This window comes from Macaca nemestrina, chromosome X (assembly GCF_043159975.1).
Source record: "Macaca nemestrina isolate mMacNem1 chromosome X, mMacNem.hap1, whole genome shotgun sequence".
In the NCBI taxonomy this organism is placed as follows: Eukaryota; Metazoa; Chordata; class Mammalia; order Primates; family Cercopithecidae; genus Macaca; species Macaca nemestrina.
This window is the reverse complement of record NC_092145.1, coordinates 116,242,635-116,267,805: the sequence shown is the minus strand read 5'-3', so window position 1 is coordinate 116,267,805 and position 25,171 is coordinate 116,242,635. Positions and strand designations below refer to the sequence as shown.

Genomic DNA, 25,171 nt, shown 5'->3' with positions numbered 1-25,171 from the left:
ATAGTTTCTTACAAAGTTTAAACATACACCTACCATATGATCAAGACATTCAACTCCTATGCGTTTACTCAAGAGAAAGCATACTTCCAGGGGGGTGGGGGGGTGGGTATTGGAAGGGGGAAGGCAGGGTGATAGAATTGTTTTGTATCTTTATTGTGATGGCAGTTACACAACTCCAGGAATGCATCACAATCAGAATTGTACACCAAGAAAAGTGAATCTTATTGTATATGAATTTAATTTAAATTAAAATTTTAAAAATCAAATGTGGTCTTAGAAAAGGAGACCACATCTTCTTTGGATGGAAAACACATCTAAAGTCACAAAAGCCTCCACCTCACCTGGCTGAATTCAGGTGAAAGGAAGATATTCCCTACTGTTCTTGCAGATTGAAGATACAAGTACAAAGAATCTTGACATGCACACATGCACACACACACACACACACGTGTGTGTGTATCTATACATATCCACACACATACATATTTCTGCATTTTAATTATATATATGACAAGGGAAGGTCTTTTAACAAGAGATTCTTCCGAGTTGTGGCACGAGATTTCTCTACCCCTGCATTTAAAAAACTGGAAAGCCATGACTTTGAGGCACTAAAGGATATCAAACCCATTTTGCTATTTTCATGGTTTCTGAGAGTCAGCAATTCAGACAGAGCACAGAAGAATGTCTGGGGCTTTAACTAGAAAGATTCTATAACTGGAGACTTGAATTATGCATGACAAGGGCCATTAACTGAGATATCAGCTGGGGCTCTCAATCGAATTACCACCCACAAGTGGTTGGTTTCTCAGTGTAGCCTGGGCTTCTTCATAGCATAGTAGCCTCAAGGTGGCAGGACCTCTTACACACGCAGTAGCTCAGGCTCCAAAGGGAAGTGTCATAGCAGACAATGCACAACCCGCACCTTTTCTAACTTGGCCTCGGAAGTCACGCAGCATTACTTCTGTCATATTCTATTGGTTACATGTGAGTCACAAGCCCACTCGAGATTCAAGGGAGGTGCCAGGATCATAAACACTGGGGAAAAGACAGTCTTATCAATAAATGGTGCTGGAAAAACTGGAAATCCATATACAAAAGAATGAAATGAGACCCCTATGTCTCACCATATCAAATCAAAAATCAAATCAAAATGGATTAAAGACTTAAATCTAAGACCTCAAACCATGAAACTACTACAAGAAAACATTGAGAAGCTCTCCAGGACATCAGTCTGGGCAAAGATTTCTCGGGTAGTACCCCACAAGCACAGGCAACTAAAGCAAAAATGGGCAAACAGGATCACATCAAGTTAAAAAGCTTCTGCACAACAAAGGAAACAATCAACAAAGTGAACAGACAACCCACAGAATGGGAGAAAATATCTATAAACTACCCATCTGACAAAGGATTAATGACCAGAATACATAAGGAGCTCAAACAGCTCTATAGGAAAAAAATTTAATGATATGATTTATAAATGGGCAAAAAATTTGAATACACATTGCTCAAAAGAAGACATACAAATGGCAAACAGGCATATGAAAAGATACTCAACATCACTGATCATCAGATAAATGCAAATCAAAACTACAATGAGATATCATCTCATCCCAGTTAAAATGGTTTATATCCCAAGAGACAGGCAATAACAAATGCTGGAGAGGATGTGGAGAAAAGGGAGCCCTTGTACACTGTTGGTGGGAGTGTAAATTAGTACAACCACTATGGAGAACAGTTTGGAGGTTTCTCAAAAAACTAAAAACAGAGCTACCATATGATCCAGCAATCCCACTGCTGGGTATATATCCAGAAGAAAAGAAATCAGTATATCGAAGAGATATCTGCACTTTCATGTTTGTTGCAGCTCTGTTCACAATAGCCAAGATTTGGAAGCAACCTAAGTGTCCACCAACAGGTAAGTAAAGAAAGAAAATGTAGTACTCATACACAATGGAGTAGTATTCAGTCAAAGAAAAGTATGAGATTTGCTCATTATGTTAAGTAAAATAAGCCCAGCACAGAAAGACAAACATCACATGTTCTCACTTATTTGTTGGATCTAAAAGTCAAAACAATCAAACCCATGGAGATAGAGAGTAGAAGGATGCTTATTAGAGGCTAGAAAGGGTAGTGGGTGAGTGGGGAGGGCAGCAGGTGGGGATGGTTAATGGGTACAAAAAAATAGAATGAATGAATAAGACTTAGTATTTGATAGCAGAGCAGGGTGACTATAGTCAATAATAATTTAACTGCATACTTTAAAATAACTTAGAGTGTCATTAGATTGTTTGTAACACAAAGGATAAATGCTCCATTTTCCATGATGTGATTATTATGCATTGCATGCCTGTATCAAAACATTTCAGGTACTCCATAAATATATACACCTACTATGTACCCACAAAAATAAGAAATTGTAAATTAAAAAAGATTCAAGGGGAAATGACATAGCCCTATCCCTCAGAAGAAGAAGGGTCAAGTTCACATTATAGGGGAGCATGTTGGATAGGAGATACTGTTGAAGCAATCTTTGGAAAATAGAATCCACTATATGTGTGGTATACAGTTTCTTTCAGTTAATAAGATCATTGGTATCCAGCATTCCTCAGTTAGTTGGGATATTATTTCAGTGAGAATACTTCAATTTTCAAGAAATACGAATGTATTACATAAGGAAATATTGAAAACTGTAAGAATTGAGAAAATATAAAAGGCCAGTATTTTAGCTTCCTTTGCAAAGGAGATTTTGATATTTTAACAGTCAAAACTATACCATAGAATAAGAAAAAAAAAGTATGGGTAAGATGTCAGTAATTGAATAAGAATTTGAAAATTATGAAAACTCTTTCATTTCAAAATTATATTCTAAAGCTCTAGAGTTATTTTTTCTTTACTTTAATATAAAATATGCTGGCCCATAATATTAGAATTTCAAATAATTTTAAGAATTTAAGATGAACCTTGATCCCTACTTCACACCATAAACAAAATTTAATTTGAGATAACTCATAGACTTAAAAGCGAAAGCTAAAACCATAAAGCTATTCGAGGGAAACATAGGAGACTATCTAGGCAACTTTGAGCCAGCCAAAGGCATCTTAAACAGATCACAGAAAGCAACAACCATAAAAAACTGACAATGTGGACTTGGAAATGTAAACTGATACAACCACTTTGGTAAAAGGTCTGGTAGTTTCTCAAAAAACTAAACACACACTTACTTTATGTGTGACCCAGCAATTCTATTCCTAGGTATATAACCAAGTGAAATGAAATACATGCTTATAAAAATATTTGTGCCAGGAATATTCAGACCAGGTTTATTCATATTAGCCCCAAATCGAAAACAACCGAGGTATCCATTGGCAGGGGAATGAATCAGCAAATGGTGGTATATTCATACAATGGAATCCTACTCAGTAATATAAAGGAATTACTGATACACTCTATAATATGAATGAATCTCAAAATCACACTGAATGAAAGAAGTCACAAAAGAGTACACACTGTATAATTCCATTTATATGAAATTCTAGAACAGAGAAAAATCACCAATAGTTTGAAAAAAAAAAAAAAAAAAAAAAAAGCACCTCAAGTGGAAAAAAAACCCTATCAGAACAGTAGTTACCTCTTGAATGGTGGATGTGCACATGAATTCACTGGGATGGAGCATGAGGGAACTTTCTGGAGTGATGGTAATGTTCTATGTGTTAGTAGGGATTTGGGTTGCACAAACATATATTTGTCAAAACTCAGCAAATGTATAAAGTTTGTGCATTTTATTGAACATAAATTTTACATCAAAAGAAAAACTATAAATAAATAGTAAGCATGCTAAAATATTTAGAGGGAAGTAACTGATGTCTGTGATTTTCTTTGAAATGCACCAAAATTAAGATGGGTTAATAGATGGATATAAGGATGTATAAATGGAGAGATGTGTCATAAAGCAAATAAAGTAAGAGGTTAATGGTACAATGGTACAATGGTAAATATATGGGGTGTCCACTGTTTAATCTTGCCAAATTTTCTGGATGTTTTAAAATTCTCATAGAATGCTGGAGAAAATGAATGGGTAAAACATGCTAATTTGATAGGAATTTGAAAATTATAAAAACTATTTCATCTCAAAACTTAACTTTAAACCTCTGAAACTTTGTAATTGCATAAACATAAAATATTGTGGCCCCTAAAATAAGAACTTTATGTAAGCACATTACAATTATTTGACTGTAGTCAATAATCAGAGTAAGTAGAGTATCAACTACAACAACCTGTGCCCTACTGTACAATTCCAAGCCTCTTGACTTTTGCTCAGAACATCCTGCCAGCATCTGCCATTAGCTGTTTCTGGAAACTGAAGCAAGAAATAAAAAATGTTCTTTCTGAAAAAATGTTCCATAAGCTCTTTGCCCAGGCTTTTTGGTTTTATTTGTTTGGGTTTTATTTTATTTAAATTGAATTTTTTTTAAATAATTGCTCATTGCAAAAAAAAAAAACTAAAAAATCAAGGAATGAAGCATGCTCCACTAACAGCTTAGTGTGTAGCCCGCTAGCATTTCTTCAAAGGATATACATTCCTTGAAATATATATATATATATATATATATATATATATATACACACACACACACACACACACACACACACACACACATGTGCACACAACTTTTACATTTTTGGCATAAGTAGGATATTAACATACTTCTGGATTTTGCTTTATCTACAAAACAGCACAACACATATGTGGTAGCCACCCATAGCTGTTCACCAAGATCTGGTTTCCCTCCTTCTTCTAAGCACATGAGTGGGGTCCTGTGACTAGTGCTAGCCAATAAATTGAGAGTGTAAATGATATGTATTTCTTTCCAAATAAGAATTTGTTGTACTTGACCCTCTAAAATTCTCTTTCCTTTATGGCAATGTGACTGGGAACATTCAAGGTAGTGGCTATTCTGTCAGCCTCAGTCCCTGAGTGGCTACTATGAACAAAATTCCCCTGACAACCACAACGGATACATAAAGTCAGCAAACAATAAACCTTGGTTGATTTAATTCCCTGAGATTCAGGGGTTGTTGTTACTGCAGCATTACTTAGCCAATCCTAACTGATACATTAAACATTTTTTCTGGTATGCATATGTGGTCTACCTCTTTCTAATGGCTAAAAAATATTGTCTGAAATTAATGCAATAGAATATATCCAACTATTTCCCTATTGTTGGGCATTTTATTTTTCCAAATGTTTACTATTACAAAGTTTGCTGCAATAAATATTGTGCATGCACATACACATATTTATCAATCCACCTGTCCAAATTTTTCCAAATAAAAAATTTCTACAAGTGCAATTACCAGGTAAAAGAGTCTAAACATCAGACACATTCTGCCGATAGCCCTCCAAAATGCTGAACCAATTTAAACTCCTATCAGTGGAAAATGAGAGTACCTGTTACCCCACATGTTCACCTGGAGTCAGTTATATCATTCTTTTTAAATGTTGCCAATAGAGTAACTGGAAATAATATTTCATCATTGTTTCAGTTTGTGTCATTATTGGGCATCTTTTCAACAGGTTTAAAGACCATTTGTATTTCTTCTGTGAACTATTCCTGCCTTTGATCCATTTTTGTCTGTTGATTTTATAGGAGTTCTTAAGTACTTAAGGTTAATCCCCTGGCTCTTACACTGGTTATAAATATTTTCTCTTAGTCTGTCCCTTGTCTTTTAAGTTTGTGATATCTTTTTCTATAGAGAGATATAAAATTTTTCTGTAGTCAATATAATCTTTCCTTTATGGCTTTTGGAAACTGTGCTTCACCACAAAATAAGTGTATAAAGGCATTTTCTAGTTGATTGTCACCAAAGTCTTTATTAATAATCCATTCTTTCTCTACTGATTTGAAATGTTCTCCACACTTAAACGAAAGTTCATAAAAATGGGTCTTTTATGGACTCTACACTGTATTTCACTGATATTTTTGTTTCTCTGCTAGAAAATGTTTTCAAATGTATGTAAATCATATACCTTTCTAGTATCTACATTTTAATATTCTTTTCAACATTTTATTGGATATTCTCAACCCCTTATTCTTGATGAACCTTCATAATCAGTCAATTTATCTCCCCTAACCCTGTTAAACAAAACCAAATCTAACAACAGCAACAGCAAAAACCTACTGTGTAATTCTGATTGAAATTGCTTCAAATCTATAAATTTGGAAAATTCGAATTTTCACAATATTGCCTTCCTATTCAGAGATATCAAGTTTAAAAATTGCATTCATTTTAGTCTTACGTTTCTCGTCCAATTTATTACCAGATATTTCATTTTTGTTGCTACAGCAAATAGTATTCCCCTTTTCAGAATACTTCCTAACTAGTTATTGCTGATATAAAGTAAAGCTATTGTTCTGTATATAGCTTACTTATATTTAGCTACTTTCCTGAATGCTCTTAATAGTTCCAACCATTTTAAAATTGATTCCTTTGGATTTTCCAAGTATACAATCATATTTGGATTCTAACTTTTAAAAATTAGTCTTCAGTTCTATTTTGAACTATTTATACAGTGATTCCTAAATGCCTATTTCCACAATACCTAGAGTAACAAAATAATGGAATTTTATGTCTGGGAGGTGCCTTATAATGATCTAATCCAAGAATTACCTAGTCTAGTACCTACTGGGGTAGGTATGTAAGATAAATAGGAGAAAGTGCCTTGGTGTGAGACAATAAGGACTTGTAGAAGCTGAGAAGAAATGCAGAGAACAATCTCTATCTTAATAGGAGGGCAAGTGCCATTCACCCCCAAAAGATCGTTGCCATGGAGAAATGTGGGTCCAATTTCTATTTTCCAAGAGGCACCAGATACATATATTCTTAGGTTTAAACTCCTAATTTTAAAAACATTAAACAAAAGCCAAACAAAATATAACTGCCAGCTTTCAACCTATAAACCTGTATTTAATTCAATACCTTTGTTTAAGGCAATGGAAACTCAGAAAGGTTCATCAGAGATTGCAAAAGTAGCCAAGCGTAAGGGAGCGCTTTGCTTCTTGTTTAGTTGCTTGGCGAGTCAAAACAATATTTTCAAAGTACTAAAACTATGTAGGTGCTTTGCTTGGTTTGGTTACAAACAAAGACTTTAGTCTCTGCTGTCAACATACATTCGTTGTTCCCTGTTTGGCTCATGTTGGTTTGGATTTACTATCCCTGCAATATTCATGGCAAACGAAAAGGGTACCTTTTATTTATTTTGTTTCCCCCCAGCTTTATGAAAGTATAATTGACAAATAAAATCGTATATATTTACAGCACATGTGATGTTTTGATATACGTATACATTTAGAAATAACTAACTCAAGCTAACTCACATATCTATCACCTCACACGTTTATTTTTTTGTGGTGAGAACATTTAAGAGCCACTCTCTAAGCAATCCAAGTATATAATACATCATTATTCACTATAGTCACCATGTTGTACAATAAATCTCCACATCTCCAGAACTTATTCATCCTGTCTAACTGAAACTTTCTACAAAGGCTATCTCTTAAATAGCCTTTCTATATTTGGGGAATCCCACATAAGTTTCCTACCACCCCAAAACAGAGGTCAGAGCTCAGTTTCCCAGACTTCCTTACAGTTAGAAATATGCAGGTGACCCAGGCTCTCTACCAATCAGGGAAGTAAGACTGTGCCTCAGAAGGCATTAACAGAAGAAAAGCAGCTCAGGGTGGGCCATATTTGGAGTCAAAGGAGCCCAGCCTTCAGGGGTGGTAAAGGACGATTGCCAGAAATAGTGGTAGTTATGGCTGTGGTAAAATCAAGTTCTTGGCAGCAATGCAAGTGCAGCAATGAGTCATGGGTGGTGGTGGTGGTGGTAACAGAGTTCATTTTCTCATCAGACAAGCTCTACAGCCCTGTTTTGGGCACTGTTCCTATAGTTCAGCCTTGAGCTTATTTCTGCAGTCCTTCCAAAGACACTGTGAACCACCCAGGTTCCTTTTAATAAATTCCTTTTTTTGCTTAACCAGCCAGAGAGGATATTCCTTTTTAAAACGAAGCCCTCACCAATACAAACACCACCACCAGGCAGTGACAGAATCAAATCAAAGATCTCCATCTTTTTGACTCCCAGGCTAGCATTCTTTCTACAACAACATATTATTTATATTTAATGATTTTCGGAAAGTTCAAAATGCTGTTTTCAAAAATGTATATTGAAATTTCCATTTTGAAACAGGCTATGAATACTGTCAAAGAATCTACTCGGTTCATGATAAGAACCTATGTTTGAGTGCTTTGGGATTTTATTATCTTTGTTTTTGCTTTTGTTCATATAGATTCACAGACTAGTGGCTTCCTTAAAAGATGCTAGATTGCTTACAATAAAAAAAACACCAATAGCAATATACACAGAGTAGTCTAAATAAAAATAGAGCAAAACCATACAAAGGGAGAGGTAATTGCCCTAGATAAATCAGGATGAGATCATTACCATGTTCTAAGCACTAAATTTACAATCTGCTTCTGTGAAGTAAAGGACACCAATACGGTGGATTATATTAATGTTTCCTAGCCTTGGTCCACCAACAATGATGTTTATTATTTTCCATCTTCAAGGCTGACAAGTTTTTAGAGTTTCTCTTTCAACCTCATTTATTAAAGAATGTTTTGAATGACCCCCACCATGAGTAAATATAAAGCTTATAGAAATACTGAAAACAGGATGTACATTCCTATTACTGTTGTTGGTGACACCAGTTTATAACTATTGGGATAAAGCATTTTCATTTTCTAAGTATCTACCATGCACTAGTCAGCTACAGTAAGAATTTTAATATCAGTATCAAATGTATTCATCACAACAGCTGTGTCCTATGTATTACTATCCCCATTTTACAGATGAAAAAATTATTCAGCAGCCTCTCCAAGGCCACTAAGCTGGTAAACAAGAGAGCCAAGAGCTGGATCTGGGTTTGCCAACTCCAAAACCAGTAATAAGAACTATTTCTATTATATTATCCCTTTTAGGAATAATTTTAGTTTTACAAGAGAGAAAATTTCTTCGAGGTTCTAAATCTTAGAAGGAATTTATTACATGGATGTTCACAGGAGAGCTACTGACCCTACAATTGATAATGGGAGCCTGAAGAAAAAATCTATAATAATTCACTATGTTCATTGAAGTCTGATACACTGGGTTCTGGAGGTATCTGGGAAAAACACAAGAGTGAACCAGGCACGGGCCCTGCCCTCTGAGAGCTTCCCTGGGTGGGGAGAAGAGATAAGCACTCAGCTAACCAAAATACACATAGGCTACATGGGGCCAGGTGTCATCTCTGATGGGTAGATCAAGGCTCAGGGAGGTGGCCAGAGAGATGGACTGACCACATCTTCCTTGGCATTGGGCTCTCTGTGCTGCTGCTGCCTGTGGTTCAGAGTCCAGGGCCCTCACTGGGAAGCTCCACTCTGCCCATGTTCCCAGCTGCATGAAATACTAGCCCTGCCAAGCTTAGTCCCTGCCCTGCTCCCTGTTGAAATCTGCCCACCACTGCCACCAGGTATCTATCCCAAGGCTCTGAGAAAGGTTATCTGCACTCTCTTGGTTAACGATCAGCAGCTCTCACAGGCGAATTTGACAGACCATGCCAAAAAGATTCTAGAGAGGATCAATGAAATAGAAGCAGAAGTGGTGAATTCCCACAAGGCAAAAGAGAAATGTTCCCTGCTCAGATTAAAAAATCAAAAAAACACAAAAAAACAAAAACCAAACATTCCTTACTTCCATTTCCTGATAGCTGCCTGTCCCTGCATTCCATCAGGTCTATTCTGAGTCAAATATCTCTGGGAGGCCCACACATTAATCCATTATTGACCAAGGCACCTTATGCAGAGGTAGTTTGTCAGTTCCTACCCTCAAGGTTTTCCTGAGAGGAGATGCACATCTCTGAGAAGAAGGGTAATGCTGGGGGCTTGGACCACTGCCCAGAGCAGCAGGTCTGGGCCCTGAAGCCCCAGGTGTATGCTGAGAGCGCCAGGTATCTAAGCAGGAGACAGTCAGGGCCACAGAGGCCAAGCCCATAGACCTATGCTGCAATCCTGCCTTTGCTTGCCTCTGCTCTTCTCCACTATCTCAATGTACAAATTTGAAAAGAGAACATTTTACAAGAATATTATAAGCTTACATTTTCAGAGTTTCCAGTTGTCAGAGCCTAGAAGGGACCTCAGAGACCAATATATGAACAAAAGAGTGAGACACAGGTAGGTGAAGTAAATTGCCCAAGTTACTTGGCTGGTGAAGATCAGGCCTAGCTTCTCCTTACTTCCCTAAGTGAGAGCCAGATGGCCCTTCCCTGGTGCAAAGAAATCAATTATTTACTTGATTGCTGCAAGCTTTAGACTGAACGTTCCTTGAGAAATAGGATCGTTCATTAAATTATTCAGCAAACATCTATTGTACTTGGCAGGAGCTGATGTGGAGGCAGGGAAGCAAATAAGCAACAACTTGACAGAAGGCTACCAGTAAATAGTAGGTGGAAAGCATTTAGCACGATGCTTGGCCCCCAGTAAGTGCTCAATACATGGTGGCTTCTACAAAAGTATTATTCTTCTAGTGAGATGGAAATATGGAGAGAAAGGTAGGCAAACTCACGTGATACACTGATGCAGGATTAAGAGCAGAGGAATGATCCTATCAGAGTTTAGGAAGGTCACTCTGGCAAAACTTTGGAGGATGAGAGTTAAGAAAAAGAGATCAGTTACACTGCTCTCCAGAGGGTTCAAGTAAACAGTGATGAAAAACTGAACTACAACTGTGAAGCTGCAGATGGAAAGAAGGGAAAGTTTCCAGAGGTAGTTCAAGACATATACTTCCAAAGGGTGAGTGGGAGAGGTCGAGAGAGGGGAGACACAAAGCCAACCCCTGGTCTGGACTCTTAGGGATGCCCATGATGGCCTTTATCAGGATACAGTCCCCTAGCTGCTACTTTACGAAAGAAGAAAATGAGGTCAAGTTAGGGAAAGTTATTTTGGGGGATGCCTAAAAGACATGTGAGGGGCATATGTCCCAGAGGTATGCATATTTCCAGGTTTATAGTTCAGGAGAAAGGTCTGAGCTTGAGGAACTAGCATGGACACAATCACCCTACAGGTCAGAGCCAAAGCAGTGAGGGCTAGATAAAATGTACACATTCAGAACACATAGACACAGGGAGGGGAACATCACACACCAGGGGCTGTCAGGGGGTGCGGGCCTAGGGGAGGGATAGCATCAGGAGAAATACCTAATGTAGATGACGGGTTGATGGGTGCAGCAAACTACCATGGCACGTGTATGCCTATGTAACAAACCTGCAGGTTCTGCACATGTATCCCAGAACTTAAAGTATAAAAAAAAAAAAAAAAAAAAGAAAGAAACAGAAAGGAAGGGAGGGAGGGAGGGAGGGGAAAAGAAAAGAAAAGAAGAACAAAAAGGAAAAGAAAAGGGAAAGTGGAACACAAAAGACACAAAAGCAGAGAATTATCTCAGTAGATTTCATCTGAGGCATATTAAACACTAAACAAAAAATGTACCCACTCAACTAGTATTTATTAACACCCTATTATTTGCCAAACACTGAAACAAGTCATAAGGCTAAAGCAGAAAATAAGAAAGAGAAGGCCCCTGCCCTCAAAGAGGTTATATTCTGATGAGGAGAGTCAGAATACACACACACACACACACGCACACACACACACACATACACACACATAATGAAAGGAAAATATTAGCTAGTAAAAGCACTGAGCAAAGAATTGAATTAGGATATGATGTGATAGACACGGGCTACGTAGTTCCTTTTTGTTTGCTCAGGAAAGAGTTTGAGAAGCATAAGATAGGGCTGAAGACAAGGTGCAGGGACCCACATTTGTGGGCCGAGCACAAACGAGCAGCCCCAAGCACAGAGGGCTCAGCACCCGGCACCAAGCATGTCATATGGATCGAGACATCTAGACTTTTGGTCTATGCTCTTATTTGGAGGTCATGCCATCACCTCCAAACTAGAACCCCCAGGAACAACTCTAGTGGTTCATTATTTCATTTGGTAGCTATATATATAAATAAATATATATTTAAAAATATATAAATATATATAAAAATATATATATAAATAAATATATAAAAAAAAATAAATAAATATATATATAAATATATATATAAATGTGTGTGTGTGTGTGTGTATATATATATATATATATAGAGAGAGAGAGAGAGAGAGAGAGAGAGAGAGAGCGCCCAGCAGTAGGGGATGCTGCAGGGAACACCACCGTTGAGCTCCCTGCCCTCAGAAAGCTCACATGCGAATAGGAGAAGACACACACAGCACACACACATAGACGCACTACCCCCAAGTAAACAGATCTCTAAATAAAATAACTGTAAGTTGTGCTAAGTGCTGGGAAAAATATATAAACAAGTGGCTAAGAATAACAGCAGGTGATCTACTCTAGATAGGATCTAGAAAGCCCCTCTGAATGAAAGCCCCTCTGGGAGCCGGCATTTGAGATGAGTCCTAGAGTTTGCTACGCAGAGGGTGGTGGTGACTGCATTCCAGGCAGAGGGAACTGGGTGTGCATAGGCCAAGAGTCAGGAAAGAGCTTGATGTGTTTGAGAAACCGAAAGACAGTCAGTGAGGCCAAAAGACAGGGCTGCAGAAAAAGAGGTGATGACACTGGAAATACAAACAGACTCACATCACTCAAGGCCTTGCTGGCTGCAGTCAAATGTTTGGATCTTATTGTGAGGACAATGGCAAGCCACTGAAGGATTTTTCAAGCCAGGCGAAACCTGAACCTGATCTGAGTTTCATTTTAAGGAATTTCTGGGACGGGGAGGTCCTTCTTTTTGAGCATGCAGCTCCTTGAGGCTACCCCTCCAATCACAGCATAGTGGTCCTTTATCCCACCCACAATTAGGGTCAGGCCTCCATCTGCAAAGCAACTTTTCCTCCTTGGATCGCCTGCCTGGCTTAAGTGCTTCCCAAAAAGCCCTATAAACTCACTAAAGTGTTTCCAATAGACTTTGCAAGTGTTGGAAAAATGGATGCTTTTGTAAAAGGACACAAATAATAAAACAAAACCACTCCCTCATTTCTGATGGAAATTTCTTGCTTTCTCCTCCACTGCTTTCCATTAGCCCATGGCCTGAGTAATTGTCTCTGCTCTTTACTGTCTCCATTTATTTTCCAAAACACTATGAACATGTGTATGTGACTATGAACAATAACGAAGAACTATAAATTCTTATTGATCCCAGAAGGTTGGGAATTCTAAACAATAAAAATATGTCCTCTGACTGCTTCTCTCCAAAGAACATTTTGGAGACACAAAAGAGCTTTGTTAAAACAACAAATGAGCTCTTGGGACACTCCGGGCCTAATGGTGGGCTCCAGGCCACCAGGTAGTGATGCAATAGGCGACTGCAGACACAAAGTTGGAAAGACCTCCCTGCTACCCTCTCCTGGGCTCACTTCCTCATTTCTCAGCCCACATCTTGACTGCATCAAGCAGAGTTTACTATATAGCTTTCAGCCACTATCCTTGTCAGGAGCCAGAATTCTCAGCCTAAAGAGAAAGTCCCCTTTGTCCTCCATCCATGATTTAATTTATTCTCCTAAACGCTCCATTCACTTTGTTTTCAGCCTAAGAAGTCTCACAATTGTACTAGACCCTGAATTTGAATTTCCCTGTGTTTCCGCTGTTTGAAAATTTGCCTCGGTCAGCCACTGGATAGTCCCAGAATTCAGCTTCACCTTAGAGAAAACCTTGATCAAGATTTGTTATACTATTTCCCACTCCTGTCACATATTTTTCCCTCGATTCCTGTATTTTCATGTCTTTCAGAATACATATTTGTGTACAAGCACACGTATACACAGATGCATACATATCACCTTTGCTCTGATAATCGGTGAAGTTTTTACTATTTTCCAACTTCATCACATTCCTGGAGATGTCCCTCCTTTGTCCCCCAGATTTCGGTGGTGGGGAGGTGCTCTTAGCAGTGCTTTTTTCTGTCTTTCTCACTCAGATGCACCATTCCTGGCATTCTGCTGATCCTTCAACTCCCTGATTCATAAGACAATGTCACCAACTGACTTTCTATGCTCTTGTCCCTCTGTTCCCATGTATCAACTCCTTTTATATGTAAATTCATAACATTTACTAGAGTATTCGTGGCCAAAACTTGACTACAAAATAATACAAACTCAAAGAAATGCCAATTCCTAATAAAAAATAGTTAACTGATTAGGAAAGAAACAGTTCTTTCTGTTCTTTGGACAACCTTGAGGGGAAAACAGATGACTGTTAGCGGAATATGGCTTACCTGAATGTATTATAATCCACCTTCTTTGTGTGCTTACGGTCAGCAGCTCTGAATATCTGCTTGAGCTCTCTGGATTTTGCTTCTTCTTGCTTCAGCTTTTGTAGGGCAAGTTTGAGGTTACTGAAAGGATACTGTAAGGGGGAAATGAAAGGAAAAACATATTTAAATATTCCTAACAGTTCAGGAGCCCAATCTTGCTCATGGCCAGTAAAGGGACTTCACACTGTGCACATGAAGTTAGCAGGTTTGTCTTTGCAAAGAAACCAACACCGAGAAGGCATGACTAGCTTTGAATCTCCTCAGTTAAAGCTTCTGGACAACAGCTGACATCAGCATAGGCCCCAGCTCTGAGGGAAACGAGCTTAAGGAACACGAGGCCACAGAGATCAGAAAACAACCCCTGCTTCCATCTCAGCCTCCTCCCTATAACCCTTGGATATCGGCCCAATATGTTCGGATATCCTAACGGAGAAAATGGGGATTCAAAACTGGGTAAGTAGCCCTCCATTTTCTCTAGATCTTTAGAATGGGGTCCCCCTGGAACTGTTATCCATTAGGCAATGCACTAATGAGAGCAAGGCTGGGTATGGAAGATCCACACAGGCACCCTAACCCCTCGCACAGTCATTCTCTGGGCTGTCTACTGTTCCTGTCTCTTATCCTGTGACTAGCTTTTTGACTTGGTAAGAATACTTCTTGCATCCCAGTGAAACATAAGGTCGTAAATAATTATAGCTAAGAGATCAAAAATGAGAAGATGAAACTTTAAAATAAAAACGTTGATGGCAATTTAGTCTAAAGATCCCTCTCTACCACCAGAAAATGACCCAGGTGGTTTGGCACCTATCGCAGACCCCTACTCCTCCCACTTTTTTGCATTTCCTTTCATCTATTTCCATGACAGGATCTATTAGCTCTTTTGAAAAGATTCCTCAGGCTGATATTAAACAGTATAGCAAACTTTCTCTGCTTAGAATGTCTTTGTTAAGGGCAGTTTTAAAATAATGCAGTTTTCACTTGGGATACTGATTCCAGATAATGTCCTACCCTGCTTTTATTGTCCCCAAAGGAAAAAAAAAAAACTTTTATATCTTATATTTATACTATATATATTTTATATTACGGTATAGGTTCACCCTCTGATTGGAAATAGAATTCTAATTTACGATAGTAACACTGATTGAGCTTACCATGGGCCTCATGGTTAGCTCAGAGCTTCACACACATTATCACATCTAATCTTCATAGCAATTCTATCAAATAGGCACTGTTGTTCCTTCCATTCCAAAGATGAAGAAACTGAAGCTCAGGAAAAATACGTATCTAAGGTCCCTCAGCTATTAACGTGGAGTCAGGTTCCCAAGCCAGGCCTGCTGGTTTCCAGAAATCTAAACTCCCGATTACTGAGCTTCTCGTCTAGATTCAGTGTTTTCGAATAGCTCCTGGTTCATGGTTTTATGATAACCTGCATCCCTAAGACTATAAATGGAGAGATGGTGTGGCAGCCATGGAGGGCGCTTTGCAGGCCTCCTGTCAAGAGAGACCCTGTGGAGAAGAGCATCATTGCCTGACAGACTCCAGCTGCCATATCTTCCAGATTCACACAGAGTTCACAGGCAATGTCGCTGCTGGGGCCACCCTCTCCCCAGGCTGTTCCCACCCAATGACACAGCACAGCAGGGGAACTAGAGCCAGGCCATTCCTGCCTGACAGGGGACCTCTCTGATGGGCAGTCTGTGCTCTGGGGCTCCCCTTCACTGAGAAAGTGAGACATTCTCAGAGCTGCGCTGTCAGCTGAGGCTTTCCCTACCCACCCCTCCTTCCTTTCTCTCTCCTTCCACAGGGGTTCAACCTGTCTCCTGGTCTGAAGGCCCCCCTGCCCGCTCCTGTCCCCCTCCCCCTTTATCCTTCTCAGAAATTTCCCCCACGACATCTCTCACACTTCTCATTCTGTCTTGGCGTCTGCTTCTCAGAGGACCCAAACTGATATGAATGATGTGATGGACACGGAGACACTGATCTTAGCAACTTAACCCCAGGCATTTTATATATAAATGAGACAAAATTGGCACTGTATGTATATAAATGGTACATAAATATTATCACTTATAGGTAAACTTTTAAAATAAAATTTTCCAGATAGATTTTTCCATATTAGGCAATGATGCCCAAATAAACATGTTTGTACACTGAACTAGCCCACATTTAAAATCCAGATTTTATCAATATGTTATTTTTACTGAACAGCATTGCCATAATGGCACCTGCAGTAACAGTACCCATCTGCCATCTTATTTAAAAAAAAAAAAAAACTCTTTGAGCTCACTGTCGCCAGTTTATCCTGAAATCCTTATTTAGGCCTCAGGTGGCCACTGTTATGGGAAGTTGCAACTCCAGCAACTATTCAGTTCCCTTGAGGTTTCTGTTTGTTCAGGTCTTGGCCTTCTCTGTTGGCCTGTGCCAATTAACTGGGACGGCACAGTGTGTGGCACCAGATTTTTCTTCCTTTCCTATAGTAGTTGAATTTCTTTCTGAAAACATTGTTAGTGTCAGCAAAAAACCCAGGAAACTTGATTCAACCCTGGCCCTGCCTCCTGCCTGTGCCTGGAATCTGTGATGCTGGGCAGAGGAGAACCCAGCATGTAAACAGAGTAGACAAGAACCTGGCCTCTGTGATGGGACATGTGGCCAAGTCACACGAATCCATTATTCATGCCCACATGTATGAATGCACAATGTAAAACTGGTGGCAAGATGAAGAAGAAAAGGCCCTAGAGAAAGAAAAACACAGACTGCGGAGGGCTGAGAGGCAAGTGAAGAATTACACAAAGTAAATTCACCTTATCTGTATTCTGCTCCATGTAGTTTAAGGTATACTCATCAGCATTGAGCAAACGAAATAGGTAACCATTCACATTCACTGTGACTCCAATGTACAGGTCCTCAGCCTTGATATATTCAGATAGTTCACTTTTAAAGACTTCTTGTCCAGGCTTCTTAACGCGACTTCTTTTCAAGAACATCCCACCGGTAATTCCTATAGAAAAATAGAAAAGTTCATGAGCAGCCTTTATTCTTAAAAGAACCATCTGACTTGCCTTCAGAGTTACTTTATCTTCAAGCACAGACCACCATATAAGTTACCTGTGAACTAATATTGCCTATTGTTTTGGACTTAAGGGAAGAATGAGGCAGTGAGTGAAGGAGTAAGAATTCCTAGGCAAGGGTGTTCAAGACAAAAAGCAAAGCCGGGCATGGTGGCATGTGCCTGCAGTCCCAGCAACGCAAGACGCTGAGGCACGAGGATCGCTTGAGGCCAGGAGTACAAGACCAGCCTGAGCAGCATAGCAAGATTCCATCTCAAAAAAAAAAAAAAAAAAAAAAAAAGAGAGAGAGAGAGAGAGAAAATGATGTGTAATTCTAGCCTTTTTTTCTCTCTCTCTACTCTCTTCCCAGTCCAATAAGCACTTGGCAGGGACCTCCTATATATGCCCAGCAGCATACTGGGAGTGTGGAACATCAGGAAGATACTCATCTTTAGAGCATGTTTGAACAGTACCAGTTAGAAAATTCCTCACTTGTGCATATTTCCACCTATTTGTCCCAGATGATGTCTTATATTTAATCTGACATGCAGATTAAGTAGCAAATGCCCTACTTCTGTAAAGGAGATTACTTAAGTGTTTAAAGGTAACTATGGGAGTCCCCTTAAGTCATTTTTTCCTACAGGTAAAATCCCTTTGCTTCTTTTAGTAACGCTTCATATTAGTTTCCAGAGCTGTCACCATTTCATCTGTTCTCTTCTAGACATTATTTGTTGTGACCTCTTGGAAAGTAGCCAGTAGAGTTGAACAGGGAACTCCAGCATCTTCTGATACTGAACTGAAATCTACAGACCTATAAATATAGCCTGAGACCAGATAAGCTTTTGGGCCACTTCATCCCCCTTCTCCTACCACATTCAGAAATGATAGGTGGTAAAAAGACACAGGCTTCCGAGTTCTGTCACTTACTTGCTGGGTGATCTTTAGGAGTTATTTAATCTCTCTGAATTCTTATTGGTACAATGGGAATCAGATGTGTGGAGGCCCAGAAAATGTACTTCTCAGGTCGCCTATAGTGAAGAACATAACTGATGGAAGGCCCCAGCTGTTGTGTTCTTAAATCAATCTTCAGGTGTGTGTTGAGGTCACTCTTCCCACGGGCTGCTACCAATAGATGAGTGACCAAGGCAGGGATAGTAAGACAGGCTCACTCCTACAAAACAAGGACTCCTCCAACTAGCAACTTTGCCTCAAGGACTCCCTGTCGACCTTGTCGAAATTTTCTTAGAATTTCACTGCAGTCTAAGACTCCCTCTTTCTTCCTTCCCTCTGAGCTTCACAGGTGTCAGAACTGCACTATAGTCTGACAGCTCTCCCAGCCTCTTCTGGCTCCTTCCACATTTTCCCTCACCAGCATTCCCCCTATTAAATCTCTTGCACATTTAATCCTGTCTTGGTAGTTGCTTCTCGGAGGAGCTGGACTAACACAAAATCTAACCTCATAAAGTCCTTGTAAGGATAATAGTAAGTTCTCCATCATGGCCACTGTGATTACTAGTAAGCTTGCTGCTGACTATCATCACTGCTTTCTGTTTCACACATGCTGCAACTTGTTTGGCCACATCTCCCCCATTCTAAGTGTATAGAGTTGATTTTTGACCTGTAAGAGCATGACTTATATTCATCCCTATGCAATTTCATATTTTAAGATCTGATCCATTATTCAAATCACTGTGGAGCCTTAGTTATACAAGTTATTCATTACTCATCGCTGTGCTAAGTAGCTCATATCAGCTCATAGGAGCTGAGAGTCGAATTTTCAGAGATTTTGCAAGCCAGTTTTTAAACTCTTGGCTGCTTGAAATTGGCCATGGTTGGGGTATTCACACCATGGAAACTGGCAAACAGTACAAATCAGGGCTTTTAAAATCTTTTCAAAGAGCCACTTAACCAGCACATCACTGATTATTCTTCCCAAATGCATGTCTTCGGCACAGATAAAAGTTCTAAACGTGTTGAGACAAAGAACAGGATCCTACAGTGCCATGATTGGGTAAGTCAATGGCTCTCCTCAGCAGTGACGGTGGTACCAGCATATTGCAGAGAGGCATTCTATGGGTCTGAGTGCGGGAACCTTGGCAACAACCTCAACAGACAGAAGGACCAGATAAAGATGGACCCTGACGATTGAATTTGTGTATCTGGGATTCTTGTCTTACAGCCAAACAAAAATTTTGTAAGTAGGACTATCAAGAATACAGACTTCCTCTTGGCTTGCTGGCTACAAGTAAAACTAGTGGTACCCAGATCATGAATTTGAAGCCCTTGGGTTCCACAGAGGTGCCTCAGAAGTCACAGTGGAAGTGGGGATAGTGGCAAAAAGGAAGTAACTCCAGGTCCCCTGGCCCTAAGCCAACCAAAACTGTTTCACTTCTATCATTTTAAATGTTTAGGTTCCCATTTAAGAGATTTGTAAAAAGAACTCTATTGTTCGGGTTTTTGTTTTTTTTTTTTAAATAAAGCCTCTATTGTAGATAATCTAGGCTGCAAAACCAGATCATGTTCCCTAATTTCCAACATGAAGAGACACTTAAAACATTCTCAAGAAAATACTGTGAGAAGGATATCTCTTACCTGAATTCCTCTCTATAGGTTCAAACACTGAAATGGTGTCATCACTGAGATAATATGAAATAACAAACATCCTGTCCAAGTCAACACATTTGTCTGTGACTAGTTTTGCAAAAAAACGGAGTATATTGCTTTTGAAGCCATAGCTAAATGGAACAGAAATGAGAGTTACAGCATTATACAGGTAATCTTCCACATATTATGTTTTTAAAAGTCTGCAAAAGGTATAATATGGCTTTAATATAGTAGGCATAAACTGTCCAAAGTGAAAGAGTTCAACCGTCTTCTAATTAAGGTTCTAAATCTAAATGCAGAGGAATTTTCTCAGTATATTAAGATATCTCTGATTCTTCACATGTCCTGGGTAACACATTGGGAAAATGAACCCAAAACAAACGTCATAAACACACTGCTCAAACCAGCTGCGCTAACTGGCTGTTCTCTAATGACGAGGCTAGTCACCAATCACAATAATCATGCTGGAAAGAAGAGCAAGCACCTAGCCCTACTGCGTGGGCAATCCTGGGCTCTGCCAGTATCTGAGGCTACCTCCCCCATTCACCACTCACTGTCTCATACCCTTTGCTTTTCTGTTTTCCAGCCCACATCCTCCCCTCTCTGACTCACTCCTCCAGCTCCCCAGCATCCCCCCAACTTTCTTCAAGAGACAAATTAACTTTTCCTTTTCAAATGCTATAACACATAGGATGGACCCACCTTTTTTTTTTTTTTTTTTTAATAGCGCTTATCACTCATATTGTAAGCCATTACAAGTCTGTTTTCCAAGGACAAAGACTGTCTTATTAACCATTATCTAATATAATACTTTTTACATTATAAGTATTCAATAAATGTTTATGGAAAATTGTTATGAGATCTGTATTGATTGGAATTTGCACTCAGAATTTTATGCATAGATAAAGATAGGATGAAATTACAGAATTAAAAGTTACCAAAGTTGATTGCCTGGTCACTGAAGAAACTGATTTCTGATCTGTCAGCAGAAGCATGTCTGCGGATATCAGCTAGTGAAAGGTGGACTTTGTAACAAACAGTAAACCCTTGGAGAGGTCTTTGATAACTAAAATCATTACCCCAGGGAGATACACAGGATAATAAACCATGTCCTCTGTCACAACTCTATGCACAGAAGTCTTCCCTTGCAGGGTCTCCTAGGCTGAAAATCATTCTTTCCTTGTGTCCACAGTGATTAGAAAAATAAAACAAGTATTTCTGACTTGCAGAGGCAAAAAGTGCTTTTCTCTGCCCCTTTCTCGGGCTGTACAAGAATGATGGCTGAGAAAGGATGGCACCAAGATTCCTAGGCTTGAGGCCCCATGTGAGATGGTATGCAGCAGTTTGGAAAGCTCACCCCAAAACAGCCTGAGCAAAGCAGCCAGGTCTGCATGGCTGTTTTCTCAGTACCGAGTTCCCAGGCTTCAGACAGACCTCATATAGTGCGTGGGGCACGGGGAGAAGCTATGCCTTGTCAACCATCTTCGCTGGTACATAATTGGGTTTGTAAGTAACAAATAGATTTGGTAGCCCCTCTCACACAAAAAAGCCATAACATTTCAGATACCCGAAATATCACTGAAACAGGATAGGTCTAACTTCAGGAAAAGAAATATTACTGTAAATTTAACTTCTTATAATTTATAAGTGTATATGTTAAGTGTGGGTTCTTCACACATTCAATATGCCTTTTTTTTTTTTTTTTTTTTTTTTTACCTAAATCTAGTGTTCTGGAGATCTCATCAATCGAGAATATAATCTACTCAATAAAATTTTCAGACTAGCAGTTCACAAAGTTTATTGTATATAAAAATCACCTGGGGAGCTTGTTAAATATACAGAATCCAGAGTCCCATCCCCAGAGATATGGGGAGATTCAGTAGCTAGCTCACATCTCCAGAAACCTGCATTATTAATAAGCACCCCAGAAGATTCTGATAAGGTGGTCACCTGGGCATACTTTGAGAAGCACTGCAAGTGTCTTCAGATATTTCCCTAATAACTACTTCTCAAACTTCCCAGAATATTCTTTTTTATCACAATACTCCAGCTGACCACCTACTTATACCTCCTGCATCAATTGTAAGGTCACACCCAATTTAGCTCTATATAGACTTGTACTCTTGGATGGTTGTTTTAAAAATGTGTTTGTTCCCGTTGTCCCCAAACAAATTATAAATTCCTAGGTCCAGAAGCCATGGCTTAACTTTTTCTACGTACAGCTCGGAGTTATCTAAAATCATTATGTCAAATTCTTCTCCCATTTTCTCTCGAATCCATTTCCATTAGGTTTGCTCTACCTAAACTGCTCTCGTAGAGGTCAACAATGATCTCCACAATGCCAATTCCAATGCTTAATTTTTTGTGCCTATCTAACTTAACCAATCAGCAGCAACCGGCACAAATGATCACTCCTTCAGTGTTACTCTTGCTTCACTGGCTTCCGGGATCCAGCATTCTCTTGGTTTTGCTCCTACCTCCTTGTTTGCTCCTTTTTAGTCTCCTTTGTTGGTTCCTCCTTTTTTCCCCAAGTTCCTAATTGGGGATGTTTCAGAGTTTATTCCTTGGTCATGCTCCGCTCTATGTATATTCACTCCCTTGGTGATCTCATGCAATCTCAAGGCTTTAATACCATTTGGTATCATGGCTTTAAATACCATCTACATGCTGATGGTATCCATGTCCACCTATCTTCTGAACCCTATACTCACACATGTATTCAATTGCCTACTTGGTATTGCCACTTGATATCTAATAGACATCCCAAACTTAACTCATTCTAAAACTGAACTTCTACTCTTGTCCCTAAACCTATCCCATCTCCAGTCTTTCTCATCTCAGTGGATGGCAACTCCACCCTTCTAGTTGCTCAAGCCCAAATTTTGAGTCATCTTAACTCCTCACTTCTTTCATACTTCATAACGAGTTTGTCAGGGAATCCCACTGGCCCTACCCTCAAAATATTTCCAGGATCCACTATTTAATTTCATCACTTTCACTGCACTCACCCAGATCTGAGCCACCAAAACTTTTCTCTTGGATTACTGCAGTAGCTTCTTACCCGGTCTTAATTTCCACCATTGCCATCTATAGTCTGCTCTCAACATTACACTGGAATGATTCTTTTAAAAAGAAAATCAGCTCAAGTCACTTCTCTGCTCAAATTTTCTAATGGCCCCCTTATCACTCAAAGTCAAAGCATCCTTAAACAGTCCGTAAAGCCCTGTGTACCCAGTTCCCCATACACTCTCATCTCCTCTCCATGTGCTCTGCCCTTTACTCATCTACTCCATCCATGTCGGCCTCCCGGATGCTCCTTGAATATCCCAAGCACACTTCTTGCTCAGGGCCTTTACACCGACTGTTCCTTTTGCCTGGAGCACATTTCCTCTCCTCAGTAAAGTCCCTCAAGACCACACTATTTAAAATTGCAACCAAGAACGTTCCTCAGCCCCATACTCCCAATCTGCCTTTATTCTTTCCACAGCAACTTAATACCTTCTTTATTTTTTTATGGTACTTAACATCTTGTAAATATTTCGTAATTTACTTATGTATTAATTGATGGTCCACCTCCCAGAACTAGAATATAAGTTCCACGATGGCAGGCCTTGGTGTCTATTTTGTTCGCTGATGTATCCCAAACACTCAGAACATTGCTTGGCACACAGCAGGGATTCAAGAAATAGTTGTTCACTAAGATAATGAATGGCTCATCCAGGGCTATACACCTACTAAAAACCTCAAATATAGCTACAGCTATAGAATCTTATGGTTGGAAGACACATGAAGGCTTATTTTTATTAATGGGGAAACATTTTTAAAAGAAGGAAAAAAATGACTGGTAGGGAAAGCAGATGGACAATATCTGTAACAAGACAGAGATGAAGATTAAACCACGAATTTTTGGATGCTATATGGCTATGACTGGCACAAGTCTGGGATAATAACCCTCCCAGTGAGAAGTCATCTGTCTCTTCTATCCATGATTAAGAACTGGATGAGTGAACATTTATTCTATTTGCTCACTTCTTCATCCATTCCTTCTCTTCTTAGACAAACTATTGATCCCCAAATATATAGTCAGCACCAGCTCTTATGGAAGCAATAAAGCTGGCCCCTGCCCTCAAGGAGCTCTTGGTCTAAAAGGAGCCCACAAATTACATAAACAAGTCCTTAACATGCACTGTTATATGCATAGATTCTGTCGAAAGACAGGTAAATTCCAGAAGTCAGATTTCCCTGGGTTCAGTTCCTAGTTCAACTAAAAATTAGCTGTGTGACCTTGAGGAAGTTGCATGGCCTCTCTGAGCCTCAGTTTTCTCATGTAAAAAATGGGTTTTACAATAACATTATCTACTTTCCAAAGATTTGATGATTAAATTAGATTAAGTATTGTAACATAGCACATAGTAACCACTAATGGCTTATTATGAGTAATCAGCAATAGTAATAACATTATTATTAGAGATATAATCAACAGAGTACTGTGGGCACACAAAGAACAGAGTAACTAATTCAGCCTGGTGCAGCAAGAAAGATATTATCCTGGCTCTCCCTCCTCAGACTAGACAATCTGCCCAGCAGGCTACCACAGTGATATCTACCCAGATAATAAAGAAGATCTTTATATCCATCAAAAGCTCATATGCTTTAATCTGAAACTATTCCCTCCAATGACTCATAGATCAGCGTTAACCTCACAACAATAGCACCAAGTACATTTTTAATAGCAATATATATATAATCAAAGTGTCATGTACAATTTCATGTCTCAATTCACAGTTTATTTGTATTTTAAAAAACTATTCTTTGTATGCTTTGTGAAATCATCTTCCTTAGGTTCTTACAGTTTTAAAACCTTGGGTTATTCAAACTCATGTATAAGTCTCCAGCTGAATGTGCTAGTTACTATGGAAACATGGTCCCTGTGTGAGAAGAGCTTGAGGAAAGTGTATTCCTGGCACAGATTGAGCAGTGGACAGAAAGAACAAAATGAGAGACATTTGTGCCTACACTACCACCCTTCAGCCATGAAAACATGACAAGAACATAGAACACCATCTACAGTCAGTGTTCTGTGGGCAAGTTGACCCAATGTAGACAG

The 25,171-nt window shown here is 39.2% G+C and overlaps 1 protein-coding gene across 1 annotated transcript in view; it reads right to left on the bottom strand.

The window, feature by feature from the left end:
• Positions 1 to 25,171, bottom strand: part of LOC105463430 (EF-hand domain containing 2) — a 197,036-nt gene that overhangs the window by 68,939 nt on the left and 102,926 nt on the right. Inside the window, exons 9-11 of the mRNA XM_071089226.1 lie at positions 20,053 to 20,195; positions 17,215 to 17,411; positions 14,375 to 14,505 (exon numbers count right to left, since the gene is read on the bottom strand). Coding sequence (XP_070945327.1) covers positions 14,375 to 14,505; positions 17,215 to 17,411; positions 20,053 to 20,195 — 471 coding nt within the window. The remainder of the gene's footprint in view (positions 1 to 14,374; positions 14,506 to 17,214; positions 17,412 to 20,052; positions 20,196 to 25,171) is intronic.